Here is a 16,378-nt window from a genome sequence, read left to right as displayed (position 1 = left end):
TCCTTGAGGATGCGTGTGTGGCGATCAGAGGGCAGTTTTGTGGAGGCGGTTCTCGCCTCCCGCTTTTACATGGGTCTGGGGGATCGAACTCAGACAGCTTTAACAGCTGACGGCCGTTTCGCAGGCCCGGGTGGTACGATTTCTATCGGATTCATTCCCGAATTACTTGGGATCCTGACGAATGTGCGGGAGCCTGAGTGTTGACAGCTGGGGCGAAAGAGGCGGAGCCTCGCGCACGCGCGCTGCTGCGGGAGCCGGCGTCCACCTGGCCCCGCCCCCAGCGTTCTGCGGTTCTGGCTCGGCAGATTCGCCGCTCACGTTGGTCTTTCCCGCAGACCCTGCTTCTCTTTGTTCCTGCCTTCGTGCCGCTCTCGAAACGATTCTTCCAGAGCAAAAGCGAGAGTCAGTGTCGTGCTCTTCTCGGTACGCCGCGGGCGCCTCGGCCTGTAACGAAAGTGTGGCTGCGGACGAGCAGGTCCCCGCGGAGCTAGGCAGAGGCGCGTTGGGGCTCCCGGCGACGACGACGACGACGACGACGACGACGAACGGAGCGGGCGGAGGCGGCGCCTGAGGCAGCGGCGAAGCCCATGCCCCGGAACGGCGGGCGGGCCCGGAGAGACGAGTCCGGGGCCCGGGGCATGTCCCCGGGGCCCCCGTGAGGAGCAGGCGGCGGCGGCGGCGGCGGCGGCGGCGATGGAGATCCCGCCGCAGGAGGCTCCGCCCGGGCCGGGCGCGGACGCCGCCGCGGCGGACGCGGACGCCGAGGAGGCCCCAGCCGAAGCCGGGTCTCCTAGCGCGGCCTCGCCCCCGGCCGACGGGCGCCTCAAGGCTGCAGCCAAACGCGTGACGTTCCCGTCAGACGAGGACATCGTGTCCGGAGCGGTGGAGCCCAAAGACCCCTGGAGACACGGTAGACACGGCGAGGGCAGCTCGCGGGGCCGGGCCGGGCCGGGGGGCGGGCGGGCGGGCGGCCGGCTCGGAGGCGGCGCGCGGCGAATGGCACCGATGGGTGACCTGAGCCGGCGGTGCCTGGCTTAGAGCTGGGCGCGGGGCGGGGTTGGAGGGAGAGGTGGGCAGACGCCAAGGGTTGGGTCCTCGAACCCCGACCGTCTGGGACTCCGGGAGGCTGGCAGGCAGCCTTGGAGCCTGTAGCACGTCCAGCGTTAGCTGGGGAGCCGGGCCACAGTGCGGGGGAAGAGGTAAGTGTCTGGGCCTACGGGGTGGCGGCAGTGGAGCTGCTGGTCTGCACACCTCCAGGCAAAGGGTGGCCATGGCCCTTGCTCCTCCTGGCTGGAAGCAGGGAGAGAGAGAAGTCGGTGAACCCTCGGACTGGAAAAAGAGGGTCAGAGGCAGTAGGCAGAAAAGCTGTCCAGTTTGCTTGTGGGCGAGGAATTCCACAGCAAAGTTCAGCAGCGGAAGAACGTAGGGCCTTCCTGGAGCAGGACTTAGGTCAACAGAGGTGAAAGCCAGGTGGCCTGTGTGTTGGGAGATGGGAAGATCTATGAGTCTTCTGGGCCTCTTGGAGAAGGTTGGTGGGGGTGGTGGGACCAACAGGGCACTGGGAGGGAGTGCACTGGCTTTAATGGCCGGGGCAGGTGAAAGGTGGCTCGGACACAGGTGGATCCCGTTTCTGTGCCGAAGAATTGTTTTGCTGGGGTGGATCCTGCGAAGCGATGGCGCCCACTGGCCGTGTTCTCTAGAAGCTAACCTGCTTGTCCGGGAACAGACAGACACTATTGCCAGGCTGTGGGCAGCAGAGTGGGCAGCTGGTGGCTTTGATGTGTGTGGGGGCTGGGAACTTGGTTGCAGGAAATGATACACTGGGAGCCCGCCGTAAATGCCAGTTTGACTAGTAATTATCAAAAAGGCCAAGGTTAATTTAGCCTGGGCCTGGGGAGCCAGCCAGGGGCCGGGTGGTCTGTTTGGGGTTCTGAACTTCTGGGAACTGGTGCTGAGGACAGGGAGAGTCAGTTGGGCCCTGGCAGCAGCCTGGTGTCCAGTGTGGAGAGATCAGAGCAGGAAGGGGAGAGGTGGAGCAGTGTGGCTATTCAGAAGTGGTTAAGAAACCCGCTGTGGCTGTATGCAGCTGTACACCCAGCAGAGGCTGAGGCTGGAGGTAGTCGCGTTCTAGGAGGCTTGAGCTCCACGGTGAAACTGTTTCACTATAAGAAAGCAAAAGGAGAAAAGGAAGGAAGGATAGCTGTATCAAATTCTGTCTTCCTGCTTACTCTCTCAGCATCTGCAGAGAGGTTACCTAGCTCCCCTGAGCCTCAGCCCCGCTCCCTAAAGTGAGTGGCAGGAGCAGTGGCCTAGGTTGACCGGAGACTGAGTGAAGTCACACATGAACAGTGCCTGGTGAGGTCCAGCCCTCCTAAATCTGTGATGATGACCAAGGCAGCCTTGAGGCCTGCAGAGAGGTTGCTCTTTGCATGGGGCCACAATGGACTGGGTCAGGGCCTTCCAGAATGAGGGTTCAAATGGTGGGCTTGGAGGTGTGGGCACTTGGAGAGTTGGGCATAGTTCTGGGCAAAGTTTCTGGCCCACACTTTTCCTGAAAAGGCCAAACCTTTTATTATGTTTTTGAATTACAGTTTTTTGAGACTGTCTTACAGCACAGGCTATGTGTAGCTAAGGGGGACTTTCACCTTCTGACCCTCCTGCCTCCATCTCCTGAATGGTGGGATTACAGGTAGGTGCTGACACTCATTTTATGCAGGGCTGGGGATGGAGCTCAGGTCTCCCTTAATACTAGGTAAGCACCCTACCTGTAGCCTCTCTATAGTTTTTTGTTTGTTTTGTTTTTGAGGCAGGATAGATTTGGGTAGTACAGGCTGTCCTGGAGCTCACAGTATAGTCCAGGCTGGCCTCCTGCATCAGTCCTGTCTCGGAGACCTACGATGACAGGCACAACCCACCGTGCCCTGCAAGTTTGGCAGTTGGGAAAGCTTTTCCCTCCTGCCTCTGGTTTCTTGTCTCCAAATGGAGGGGGGGGGCTAATTTTTTAGTTGTAAGCGTTAAACAAGACAGCTCTTATAAATTCCTGCCCCATAGAGCAGCTAAGTGGATGGCTGCTGGTAAGGGTGACCGTAGAGGTGATGACGTCCCCCAGCTTCCCAGAGACAGCAGGGACTACTCGGGCTCACTTTTGGAGGAGAGGGTAGAGAGGCAGCCCTGACTGCTGACTGGGAAGAAGCTTGAAGACTTGGGAAGGAATGTGAAGGTAGCCAGTCTGGACAGAGATTTGTAGAGCCATCAGTGCCTAGGGGCAGGTGCCCAGGAGGACAGCGGGGTTGTTCATGCTTGGGACTGAAGGGGATGGGAAGCGTGGTGGGCTCGGAAGGTTGGTGAGAGAGAGCCCAGCTGAGAGACAAGGGTCCCGAGGGAGTGGTCTAGCCTGGATCAGGGGCTGCAGATGGCGTGGTACAGTTGGTCTCTGGGTCCTGTATAGTACGGGGTATAGAATTCCCCCCCGCCAAGACAAGGTTTCTCTACAGTTTTGGGGGCTGTCCTGGAACTCACTCTGTAGCCCAGGCTGGCTTCGAACTCATTTCGAGAGCTGGGATTACAGGCGTGTGCCACCACCACCCGGCTGGGGGTATAGAGTTTAAGCCATGGCCTTGTGGAAGGAAGAGTGATGACCCCACACAGTGCCCCAGTGACAGGCATTGGAGGGTCTGAATTGAGAGACTCGGTTGTCTCAGATCCATTCTTCTCGGGGAGACAGATGGGAGAAGAGCTGACTGGGCCTGCTGGGGTGTTGGGATGTAAAGGAAGCCTGGGCAGGGGAGCAGCTCTGAAGGAGTCTGCCAGCACCAGCTCCCACTCAGCCTCGTTCGAGGGGTGTGCTAGCTGGGGTGAGGATGGGGTGTCTGTTTGGGGGCCCCTTGACATGGGCTGCTCTAAGGACCCATCTGTTTTCCCATCCGTGGTCCCCAGCAGGAATGGGAGCTGACTCTTGTCTTTAGTCCCACCTTCCCAGCCCCTCCTGAAGCCCTGTCGCAGAGGGACCAGCCTGAGGGAGGTTTCCAGGCCTTGCAGTGTGTGCTGGGCCTGCTCTGTGGCCTCCTCTCTTTAGCAGGGCCAGTGGGCTTAGCCCTGCGGTAAGCCAGCCAGGAGGATGTCTGGAAGCATGGGGTGGCCATGGTTTGGGAGCTGGAGCCAGGTGTGGGGGTGGGAAGTGAGACTTGGGGAATAGGGAGGTGGTGGAAGTCGTGAGTGGAAGAGGCATATTGGGCATGTGGTCCTGGGAGAGGGAGCTGGCCAGGCCTCCTCTGATGAGAGGCAGCCCTTGGGCCCTAGCTTATCCCAGGAACCAGTAGCCAGCCTTCCAGGCGAAACCACAAGAAAGTGCCCAGCTGTCTCAGCAGGCGCTGCCAGACTCTGGGCTTTAAGCTTGTGAGGAGGACTTGTGATCCAAGCACAGGGCACCGGGAGACTGCCTGGCCTGCCGATGCCACCCTACGGCTTCCTTCCCCACCCTGCAGCCCTGACGGTGGCATATGGCCAGCTCTCAGGCAGCCCTGGCGCTGCCCACTAGGAGACTTCTCCTGAAGCTCCAAGTGACTGTCCCTAGCCACCTGGGATCGGGGAGAGGCTGGGGGGGGGCAGTAGCCATGCCGAGCACAGCCACCCCGTCCGTCTGTTCTCTCTGCACTCTACTGGACTGGTTTGACAGGTAGACGCACTTGTCTCAGGTCTGGAGCCGCTGTGACAATGGGGCAGGGCGGGGCGGGCCTCCGTCTGTGGGGACCCCAGTCCACACCTGCTGCTGCCACCCCTCTCGCTCTGCCCGCAGTCTGCCTGTCAGCCCTTGCTCTTCACTTTGCCGTGCTTGCCACTGTCCGCCCGTCCACTTCCCTCCAGACTCCCTCCTCAAGACAGCCCTTACTCCAGACCCAGCCCTGTCTGTGGGCACGGTGCTCAATCTCTCTGAGTAAAGTAAGTCGAGGGTGTGGGGGCCACTAACCTGAGTGGCTGTCGGGGTACCAGATCCCAGACCAGGAACGTTGCAGGCCTGTCCACAAGCCTGCTGAAGAAGACTTGGGGCCAGTTGTCGCTCCAGTCATACGCCTCGTGCTGCCGCTCTCGGGCCTATGGACCCAGGTGGTGCCAGCTTCTTAACCCTTCTGTTCTTTTCTTGTTTGTTTCCTTTTGGTTTTTTTAGACAGGGTTTCTCTGTGTAGCCCTGGCTGTCCTGTATCTCACTCTGTAGACCAGGCTGGCCTCAAACTCACAGAGACCCGCCTGCCTCTGCCTCCAGGATGCTGGGATTCAAGGTGTGCGCCACTGCCACCTCTCCCTAACCGTCAGTTCTTGGTATGTATTCCCATGCTAGCCCCACTGAAAGGTGAAACAGGTCATTGCTTTGATTTCAGTCTGGTTCTGAGTACAAATGAGGGAAGGCGCCAGGGGGTTTTTGATCTGATGATGCCCTGTGGTGGCACTTGGGGGGAAGTTCTGGAGCACTTAATCCAGTTTGTGCCAGGATAGGGCTCTTTCTCCAAGGTGCCAGGCAGGTGTTGGCAGCACTCCTGAGCCCCACTGAAGCACTCAGAGCTGGCACTGGGCACAGCCCCTGAGCAGACAGGGCCTCCAGGGCATTGCTCCAAAAGGATTAAGATCTGGGAGACACAGGCCTGGGCTGGACCTGCTGCAGGCCTCAGGGGCGGCTTGCTTTTGCGCAACAGACCTTCCCAGGCTGTTCTGACCTGGGGTTTAGCTCTCCTGTGCTCTGCCCTTCTGAGCAGTCTGCAGGCTAGCAGGGTGACCTTGGGAGCGCTGACACGTCTGACCCAGGTGACTGAAAGAACTCAGGTGATAGCAGCAACCTTCTGCAGTAGAGCATGGGGCTAGGGCTGTAGGAGCTGTTTTCTGGGTGCCCACAGTGTGTTAACCTTCCTTCAGTCACACAGCTCCCCAGTGGCCGGGCCTGTGGCGGTGAGGCCTGGCTCAGACCCAGGTACCCCCCCCCCCAGCCTGTTCTTGTGTCCCTCTCTGCAGGACCAAAGGCATTTAGGCCAGCAGGTAGTGTCACTTCACCTGAACCAGAGGAGACACTGTGGCCTTGCAGGGCTGTAGCAGGAATGAGAAACAGTGAAGGTCCTTGACTTCTGGCACTCGGGGAAACTGGCTTCTGGATGGCTTCAAAGTCCCAAGAGGGCTGGGCTGCTGCTCTGCCCCTGCTAGTGGCTTGTCCCCACCCTTGGCCCATAGGACATACGTTTACAGTGCTGCTACCTGCTCTTGTTGCACGAGTGTCTTGGTGGCAGTCACCCCTGCCTGGTCCGTTCAGGTGCTAGTTGCTGGGAAGAAGATGACAGGAGATCGCAGAGTGACCAGGAGACACTTAGACTGGGTGCTGAGGCCTGGGGTGGGGGTCAGGATAGGACAGGACAGGGACGTCTGCTAAGAACTTCTCGGAGAGAGCTTGGTACGGAGCAGCTGCAGGTGTGTGTGGACTAACGCCACAGTCAGCTACACAGACGTGCAAGGACAGGAAGAACCCAGGGAGGCTATGGGTGAGGCTGCATGAAACACCCTAGTAACGGAAGATGAGGAGTGTAGGGGTTGGTTTGTTTTGGGGTGTGTGTGTGTGTGTGTGTGTGTGTGTGTGTATTTATAGATACAAATTGTTGTTGATGATTTTGGGTTTTTTTGTTTTTTTATTTTTATTTTTATTTTATTTTATTTTTTTTGAGGCAGGGTTTCTCTGTGTAGCCCTGGCTGTCCTGGAACTCGCTTTGTAGCCCAGGCTGGGCTCGAACTCACAGACATCCACCTGCCTTTGTCTTTTCAGTGCTGGGATTAAAGGTGTGCAGTGCTATGCTGGCCCTCTTGTGTTTGAGGCATGCTATCGCATTGTAGCCCAGGCAGAGCTCAGGCTCACTGTGAACCTGCCTCATCCTCCAGTGCCACTGTACCGGGGATTTTGTGTTTTTATTGAACTCAGGGCCTCCTGAATGCTAGGAAAGTACTCCTCTTCCAAGCTGCCTCCTCAGCCAGTGAGGTGACTAGTGTATGTCCACCCCCAGCTCAGCATCTCTGTGGCTCTCCTGTCTCTTCCATTCTTTCATTCTTGATCTCTCGTACAGCCCACCGAAGCCTGGGGACTTTTTTGCTTTAGAATACTACCATATGTCCTCTTCAAGGAACTCCACACTCCCATCAGGTTGTGGCCATAGCATGTGAGCGTCTTCCCTCAGGAGCTGATTTGTTTGTGAGCTAAGGATGACATTGAGCTGTACCAGAACAAACAATGTGCTGTAGGGACTAAGTGTGGCCACCTGTCAGCTTGTGTGGCTCCTTTTCTGAACGTGAAATGACAATCTTTGCCTCCCCTTGCTGTGAGGAAAGCAGGTGACCTGTGGTCAGGTGCAGTCTGCCTGAGGCTGACGTCAGCTCCTCCACACGCAGGCTGCATGACCTTGGACAGGTACTGTTGTGCCTCTGTTTCTCTGGTTGGCAGAGAGTCTTGGAGTTTTCTGTCAAATTGTTTTGACTTTGGGAGGGAGGAGGGCAGGAAGCTGGCAAAGGGAAGCATGCACAGCCCACAAGTGCCGTGGGTGCCCTTCTGTGGGGCGGCTCATAGTGCCTTTAGATGCCACTGTAGGTCCAGGTCTGTCCCCTCTGAGGGATGCATCTGCATGGGCAGTTGGTGTGGGTGGTGGTGTGGAGAGCCCCCAGTTCCAGGAAGGAGCTCTGGGGCTGGGTGCCAGAGTCCTTAGAGAGATGTACAGGCCTTGGCTGTGTCCCCACATTGGGAAAGCTCCTTGAAGGTCAGATTCCTCTGAGATTCTAGCCCTTCATAGTTCTCAGCCTCCATCACGGGCAGGGCTGAGGATGGTGGCGGCACACAGTCGCCTCACACATTGTCTTCACCTCCCTTCCCTTTCTAGGCAGCTGCACACACTGTTGCCTGAAGCTGGGGGTGGCATTGGGAAGTATCTCTGCCGCTGCTGCTGGCTGTGCTCACGTGACTGGTGCAGTACCCTCTCCCTTCCCAGCAGGAGCCTGCTGCCTGCTGATTCCAGCAGGGATGCCCTTCCTGCTTGGTCTGGGTGGGTGGCCCCACCTGCCAGCTGGAGCTTAGACCTCCTCACACCCACCTCCCTTCTTCCTTTCAGTCTGAGGCTCAGCTGTCAGTCAGCCTTGCAGTCACAGGGCTCCTGTCTGGACTGCCTTCCCCTTCCCTGTGCTGTGCAGAGGACCACTGGGGCTGCTTCCCCAGAGGAGAAGGGAGGAGCTAGGGAGGCTGGGGCTCCAGAATATGCCAGCAAGCCTCCAAAGCTCTGGGCGGCTTTTCCTTGGTGGTGAGGTGATGGTGGTAAAGGTACCGTGGTGGTGGTGGCGGTATCTGGAGAGCAAGGAGGACACTCAAAGCTCCCTTTCACTCATCCCTTACCAGGGTCTGGCTCTGTGTTACTGACTTAGGTTATCTTCACAGTAGCAGGATAGGGGATGGACTCCATGGGGGTGCCAGGGCCACACAGCCCTCGGGAGGGCTAGCTCTCCAGGAGGATTCTGACACTTTGCCCTGTTGTGGGTGTCTCTAGAGTTAGGGGATGAAGCTTACACCATGCCCAGCCTCCAGCCCACCCCACTGTAGCCTGCCCGGACACCTGCTGTTTTTATAAAATAATCAGTTAGAGGTTAATTAATTACAAAGTTTGGTCTATGGCTCAGGCTTATTGCTAGCTAGCTCTGACATCTTGAATTAATCCACTTCTACTAATCTATATTTTGCCACATGGCCGTGGCGTTACCTGTCTCCTGGAGTCTTGTTCCTTGGGTGGCTGGATGGTGTCTGCCTTGACTCCGCTCTTCTTTATCCTATATCTTTGCTTGGATTTTTTGCTTGACTATATAACCTGTCTTGCCATAGGCCAGAGCAGCTTCTTTATTAACCAGTGGTAGCAACGCATTCACAGCATACAGAAAGACCACCCCACAGCACCCACCATCCCTCAGACTGAGGTGTCCTTACTGATCCTCCTGCTCACCCTCCCCAGTTGGCCCAGAAGGCACCGCCTCCCCTGAATCCCCAGACAGAGCTCTGCCCTCCCCTTCCACACTGGGTCTTATATCCCAAGCTGGCCTTGAAGTTTTAGCAGTCTTCCTGCTTTATCATCTGTGCTAGAATTGTAGGTGTCTGACCACGCTTGGTCCTTCCAAATATAGGTTTGTTTTAAAGGTAGAGTCTTGTAGTCCTGGGTGGTCTCAAACTTTAGAAAGTAACTTGAGGATGGCCTTGAACTCCCATTCCTCTTGTCTCTACCCCACAATGATGGGATTATAGACTGTTACCACCATGCTTAGCCCTTCTTTTATTTTTGAGACAGTTGAACTGTAGCCCAGGCTGGCCTGGAATCCAGATCCTCTTGCCTTAGGCTCCCAAGTGCTGGGACTCAGGGTGTGTGCCTGGAGGCGAGCTTTGCTCCCATCTTTGTCTGTCAGTCTTTTGGCCCTACCATCCTGTGTGCAGTGTAGGAGCTAGTTGTGCTCCCAGCCCGCACCCCCACCCTGGAGCTGGGAAAGCAGCCGCCTGTTCTCCCCTTTACTGTAGACCACGCTTAGACCCCTTACTGAAGCTCGGGGTCTGGTCGGACCCTTCTCTGCCTCCTTTCATGGCTGCCACAGAGCTCACCTGGCCCTGTACCACCAGCTTCCTTTTAAGGCTTGAACGTGCAGGAGTGCCCCACTTTGTATCTATCTGGATTAGCAGCCCTGTGTATACATCTGAACATAACCAACAGACATTTTCTCTCAGCTCTTTTTCTTTTTCTTTTTTTTTTTGGTTTTTCGATACAGGGTTTCTCTGTAGCTTTAGAGCCTGTCCTGGACTAGCTCTGTAGACCAGGCTGGCCTCAAACTCACAGAGATCCACCTGCCTCTGCCTCCCGAGTGCTGGGATTCCAGGCGTGTGCCACCACCACCTGGCTTCTCTCAGCTTTTTTTAGATCTGCTGATGTGCTCTCCTGCCTGAGATGTGTCAGAAGGCCAGAGGGCATTTTTTCTGGAACTGCTGTTTCTCCAAAGTCCACACCACATGGCACCACGGGTGGCTTCAGCCAGAACTTGGTAGAGCAGTGGGGAAGGAAGTGGTGTGTGGTGCTGCAACAGCAGGATGGGTCAAGAAAAGCCTAGAGACAGGACACCCCGGCCTTTTGTGGTGTCCCACTGTGCTGCTGGGAATGAAGTTCAGAGCTGAGGTGCCAAGCCGAAGGCTGTCTGCCCTTAGTTTGCCATCTGTTGGAGGCAGGGTTGTCCACTGCATCAAGGTAGTGTTCAAGGCCCTTTGCCAGTGTGTGGTTCCAGTCCTTCCCTAGGAGGAGGGTCTGGGAACTCAACCTTCGTCTGGCCACCTGCAGGGCAGACATCCAGCTCTCCTGCCCTCCAGCAGCACTCAAGGTGGCACTGCCCCGTTCCAGCCTCTTCCCTCTCCAAGCACCTCCCCTTCACCTCAGTGTCCAGCAGTGTGCGTCCCTCCTGGGCCTGAATGCACACCTGTGGGGATCCCTGTGCTGGCTCTCCTGCACACACAGCTCTGGGCCAGAGCCAAGGCCCAGCACTGCTCCTCCACCAAGGCCTTGTTTTCAACTCCCTAGGAGTGGACTTGTGGACACCTAGGCGCCATAGAACTGCTTGAGGAATGGCCACACTGTCTTCCAGCCCCTGCCTGGTGACCTTGCCTGCAGTGTAGGAAGGACAGCAACACTGGCTGCTATCAGCCCTTCTGATTGTGGTCTTGCCCTGGGGCAAGAGATGGGATCTCACTGTGCTATGTCCTGTTCTGTTGAAAGTGTTTGTAGCAAGGGTTGGCTTCTCTAAGTGGATCCTCCTGCTTCCGCCTCCAGAGTGCTGCTGGGATTACAAGTATATGCCATGGCTCTCGGCTTCATTGTGGTTTGATTTGTGTTTTCTGATGCCTCATGGTCTTTGTGTGTAGTTTTTTTTAGATACTTGACCACCTTCAGTGGAGAAATGGCTTTTCACATCTTCACGCATTTATAAATTGTGTTGTCGTCTTGCTGATTTGTCTAGGTTCTCTGTATATTCTGGGTGCCAGGCCTTTGTGAGGCGGGGTTGTTTCTTCCCAGCATCTCTGGGTGGTATCCAGCCACAGAGAGATGCAGATAAACTGCCTGTTCCTGGCAGGACGGCTCAGAACGGCACCTTCTCACGGCATCTCCCCATGTTTGATACACACACACACACACACACACACACACACACACACACACACACACTATGCTGCCCTGGCTGGAGATCAGGTTGGCCTCGCAGTCAGAGAGATGTACCTGCCTCTTTCTCAGAAGTGTAGAGTTAAAAGCCCGTGCCACCAGCCGACATTATCTTCCACTCTGTTAAAGAGCGTGACCGAAAGGCCGAGGAGGAGGATGGCATGTGCCTGTCATCCCAGCACTCAGGAGACCGAGGCAGGACTACCACAGTTCAAGGACAGCCTGGTTTACAGAGCTTGACACCCCCCCCCCCAAAAAAAAAGCATGCTTTAAAATGCATCATGGGCTGTGGTAGCTCATCCAGCTGTTTCCGACTTCCACTTCCTCGTTGCTGAACCAATATCTTCTTGTTTTCAGCCACAGAAATGACCAGTGCTAATTGACCCTAAACCTTCCTGCTCCTCCTGAGTGGTTTTCGCACAAGTTCTTAGGTGACTTCACAAGGTTTTGAAACCCTGGGTTCAGTTTGTGTTTCTGGACTGAGGCCGAGAGGGGCCAAGGCTCCATAGTCGTGGTCACCAAAGCAGGAGGGTAATGCTGGCTTCCGTGGCCGGCTTCCATGAGCACACGAATGCCGTCTGCATTTGTGTGGCTGCCGGGCGTGGGGGTGGTAGGCTGGCTTTGGTTTTGGAGTCGGAGTCTCACTCTGCGGCCTAGGCCGGTTGTGACTTTGTAGCTCTCAGCAGTCCTCCTGCCTCAGCCCCTGAACAGTTGACACTTGTGACGTTTGGTTAGGAACTAAAAGACACAAACACACCCTCATTCATTACTAAACGACTTGAGGTGATCAAAACGGGTCCACCCATCAGGGACCTACTGTTAGGACAGCATGTGAGTCACACAAAAATTACAAGTCATACAAAAATATGAGCAGGCCTGGTGGCACAGACCTGTGATCCTTGCTACTTGGGAGGCTGAGACAAAGGGACCACCAGTTCAGCACCTTCTTCGGCTGCAGAGTGAGTTCAGGGCTACCCTGAGCACCTTGGCCAGATCCTATCTCAAAGACTAGTGTAAAAATGGAATGGGGGCTGGACGTAGGGATGCATGATTTTGATTCGAGCACTCAGGAGGCAGAGGCAGTCAGATAGCTCTCTGAGTTCAAGGCCAGCCTGGTCTACATAGTAGGTTACAGGCAGCCAGGACTGTGTAATGAGACCCTGTCTGAAAAAAATGTAACTAATAGGCTGGGAATATAGCTTAGTGATGGGGTGCTTGCCTGGCAAACACTAGACCTCAGACTCAGCACCAGCTGTTTTAAGAAAGTTACAGGAGGATTGGGGATTTAGCTCAGTGGTAGAGTGCTCGCCTACCAAGCACAAAGCCCTGGGTTCAGTCCTCAGCTCAAAAAAGAAAGGAAGGAAGAAAGAAGAAAGAAAGAAAGTTACAGGAAACAGGAGTGACACAGATGGAGAGTTAAGTGGGTGATTACTGAAGACCCCTTACAAAGAGGAACATTTAGAGACTAGAGAGATGGCTCAGCTGCTAAGGTCACCTTTTCCAGTGGGACCTGAGGTTGATTCCCAGCACTCACATTGTTCAGCTCACAGTTGCCTGTAACTCCAGTTCCATGATGATCTGGTACCTTCTTCTGACCTCTGTGGTCTCCTGCATATGTGTGGGGTACATAAACTCATAACATACACATACATTTTGTTTTTTGAAACAGGGTTTCTCTGTGTAGCCCTGGTTGTCCTGGAACTTGTTCTGTAGACCAGGCTGGCCTCCGAATTCAGAGATCCAACTGCCTCTGCCTCCTGAGTGCTGGGATTAAAGGTGTGAGCCACCACTGCCTGGCAAATTTGTTTGTTTGTTTGTTTGTGTTTGTGTTTTTCAGACAAGGTTTTTCTGTACAAAGTTTTTTGTTGTTGTTGTTGTTGTTGTTGAGCTGAGAACTGAACCCAGGGCCTTGTGCTTGCTAGGCAAGCGCTCTACCACTGAGCTAAATCCCCAACCCCAAAGTTTTGTTTTAAGTTTTCCTCATGAACTGGAGAGGTGGCTCAGTGGTTAAGAGCACGCACTGCTCTTCAAAGAACCCAAGTTCAGTTCCCAGCACCCACACCAGGCGGCTTAGGAGTGCTTTAAGCTCCAGCTCCAGAGGCCTGAAGCCTCTGCCCTTGAAGGACCTGCAGTCATGTGGGGCCCCGTGTACAAAAAGCACATCTTTTTAAAAAAGTGATTTCACAGCAGCCGTTATCTGTTTGTGGTGAGTTGAAAGGGTCTTTAAAGGTCTCTGAAGATAATGGTGTGTCTCCTGGGGTGCATTGGGTAGATCTTAGGCTGCTAAGGTAAACACAGGGTCATGAAAGCTGCACAAGGGAGTGAGACCTGTGGCTACTGGAAGGGGGCCTGGGATTGCAGTTTTGTAGCTGGGGTGGGAGTGAGACCACACACACATGATGCTCCGGCCTCAGCTCACTGCTGTTTTAATATTCTTATTTGGAATATCACTATGTAAAGAAGTGCCAGTTCTGCACAGGCAGGCGACTTGTGTTGGAGCTGTTTCTTTCTTTTCTTTCTTTCTTCTTCTTTTTTTGTTTTTTGTTGTTTTTTTGTTTTAGTGATTAACAGGTGATTTCTTTATGCAAGAACAGAGTCGTCCTTGCCAAACTTAACAGGAACTTTAAAGTTCGGTTCAATTTTCCTTCCTGGATAAGTCTTCCCTTTCTGTCCCTGTCTGTTCTGAAAATGTAACACCAGAAGATGAGGGGCCCAAATGCCGCCACAGCCTCTAAAAGTGAGTTCTTTGGAGTGGGTCTGAAACTAAGATAAACATTTGTTGATTTTGCATAGGCCCAACAAATCAAGGCAGAGTCACCCTCATCATCTCCAATAGTCTCAGAATAGAGCCTGAGCAAGTATTTCTGACCAAATCAGTCATTCGATGTGGGATGTGCATTTGGGGTCGTCATACTGAAGCAGAGATTCCCATTTAAGCCAGGCCCTTAAGCTCAAGTGCTTGACCTGCACCTTTCGGGTCTCCGGAGACACGTCATACTTGGAGAGGTCGAGGGTACTGGGGAGAATGGTCAGGGACGAAGGCTTATACTTGGAATCCAACATCTTGTCGACCAGCGCACATCTGTGCCTGCACGGCTCTCGAGTTGTTTTCTTTTTAATGTTTATAATTTTATTAGTACAGTTTGTGTGTGTGCATGTGTGTAGATGTGGAGATCGGAGGACGGCTTTGTGGAGTCTGTACTTTGAGTCCACCTTTGCCAGCTCCAATTGTCAGGCTTTTTACCCTTTGAGCTACCTTCCTGGCATGTGCCACCGCGTGTTCCGTTGGGATTCTTGACTCTCGGCTGTCAGGTGACCCCACGCAGGCTCCAGCGTGAAGGGCTCTTTCCCTTCCTGTGACCCTGCTTTCCTGTCTTTCCATGCTGCCTCACTCCCCCCTGCCTTTTCTTCAGCACAACTCAGCAGGGCATCTGCTCCCTTCTGGGAGGCTGAGATGCCAACCTCTGCCCTCTGGTGGCCTGTCCTTCCTTAACCCCAAACCCTGTTAGGTGCTTTCCCAGGCTGCATTGCGGCCCACCACTGACTGGGGCAGTGGTGTCATTTAGATACTGCCTGCAACATCACCCTGTGGGGCACAGTGCGTTTTCTGGTGAGGTGTGGGATTAAGAGGAAGAAATGGGTTTCAGTGTTCTGTTCTCCTTGGAGTTGGAGCTGGGTCATGGAACATGTGAGCCTCAAGTTCAGCCATTTCCAAAGGCCCTGCTGTCAGAAGCCCAGAGGTGATGGGTCACTGTCCACTTCTCACTGCCCTACCCTGGGCAAGACTGCCGTCTAGAAGTGAGAGGCCCCGGAGCACGAGGCTCAGGACTGGCCCTACTGTTGTTTTGAAGAGAGGACAGGTTGCCGCCCCTACAGAAAGTGAACAGGCTCAGTATGATGCATGGAGTCCTGCAGGAGCAGTCGGAGCTGTATCTGGGCTGTCATGGGCTGATAGATGACCAGCAGCGGGGTGGGAAAGGCTGGGGCGGAGTGCAACCTTAGGTGCTGGCTACCTTTTTTTGGAAAAAGGGTTTTTTGTTCGCCGGAAACTTGACAAGTAGGCTAGGTTGGGTAGCCAGTGAGCCCTTACTGGTCTGCTGGTCTCTGCCTCCCTGGCACCGCACACTGATCTTACAAATGCATGCTACCTTACCCAACATTGTGGGTTTCCGTGTGTCCGTGTGTCCGTGTGTCCGTTTGTGTGTGTGTGTGTGTCCGTGTGTGTGCGCGTGCCTGAAGTTGATTCACTAAATCATTCTCACTGACTCCAGCTAGTCTGGCTGCCAGCTGGCCCAGGGATGTCCGTCTCTACCTCCTGAGTACAGGATTATAAGTACCCATCACACCTGTACAGCTCTATGTGAGTGCCATGATCCAGATTCTGGCCCTGATGCTCGTGAGACAGCCCTTTATCCACTGAGCCATATCCCAGCCCACCCCCAACTTTTTTACCCGAGTCTAAGGATTGAGCTCGGGTCCTCATGCTTGCCTAGCAAGCATTTTACTGACTGGGCTACCTCTCCAGCCCTCCCAGCCCTCCCTCAGGGATGTTAGTAGCTGGATGTTAGTAGCTTGGGGCTCAGCTCTCTGTGTAACAGCCAGTTCTAGGCATCCACATGTATAGGGGGTGTGAAATTTTTGCCCCATTGTGCAGATGAGGGAAGGTTGCAGACCTGACCTGACCTGGAAGACCCAGTCCAGTCTACTGTGCCTCTCTGGGTGACTGAGCCCTCCACGGCCTGTGTACAGAGTTCTACCTCCTGGGGCAGTGCGTCTGCTTTGCTCATGGACAAACTGAGGGGTAGTTCCAATGCCACATCTGAGTGGATAAGCTGGCCTGGGCTGCAGCCTCTTGCTTACACTTGGGTCCCTAGCCCTACCCACTGCCTCCCCTAGGATAGTCTTTGGTCCTATTGTTTCTTACTCCCTAGTGCTCACCCCTCCCTTGCCTATCCCCAGGTCTTCCCCTGTGCACCCTCAGCTACCCAGCCCTGGGTAAATGTTTAAGGGTAAACAGTGGGAGTGCCAGCAGTGTTTCCGGATGCAGTTGGGTTGGGGCAGGTGAGCCCCCCTCCGCAGTCGGGAGCTGTTTGCTCTGCTCTACTGCCACCTGGTCACCAAGGTATTTGGCCTTGGAC

The 16,378-nt window shown here is 54.8% G+C and overlaps 2 protein-coding genes across 2 annotated transcripts in view; one reads left to right on the top strand and one right to left on the bottom strand.

The window, feature by feature from the left end:
- The first annotated feature begins 320 nt into the window (after window positions 1–320).
- Window positions 321–16,378, top strand: part of Ppp1r37 (protein phosphatase 1 regulatory subunit 37) — a 36,308-nt gene continuing 20,250 nt past the window's right edge. The window contains exon 1 of the mRNA XM_036182689.1: window positions 321–910. Coding sequence (XP_036038582.1) covers window positions 694–910 — 217 coding nt within the window. The 5' untranslated portion in view covers window positions 321–693. The remainder of the gene's footprint in view (window positions 911–16,378) is intronic.
- Window positions 1,164–14,303, bottom strand: LOC118582058 (NADH dehydrogenase [ubiquinone] 1 beta subcomplex subunit 4-like). The gene is made up of 4 exons (XM_036184538.1): window positions 14,121–14,303; window positions 13,847–14,056; window positions 4,967–5,091; window positions 1,164–1,290 (listed from the first exon to the last, which is right to left on the bottom strand). The coding sequence occupies exons 1-4, from the start codon at window positions 14,301–14,303 to the stop codon at window positions 1,164–1,166; spliced, it is 645 nt and encodes a 214-aa protein (XP_036040431.1).

Source organism: Onychomys torridus, chromosome 1 (genome assembly GCF_903995425.1).
Source record: "Onychomys torridus chromosome 1, mOncTor1.1, whole genome shotgun sequence".
Lineage (NCBI taxonomy): Eukaryota > Metazoa > Chordata > Mammalia > Rodentia > Cricetidae > Onychomys > Onychomys torridus.
Note: the sequence above shows the minus strand (reverse complement) of the source record. Positions and strands in the feature narration are given on the sequence as shown.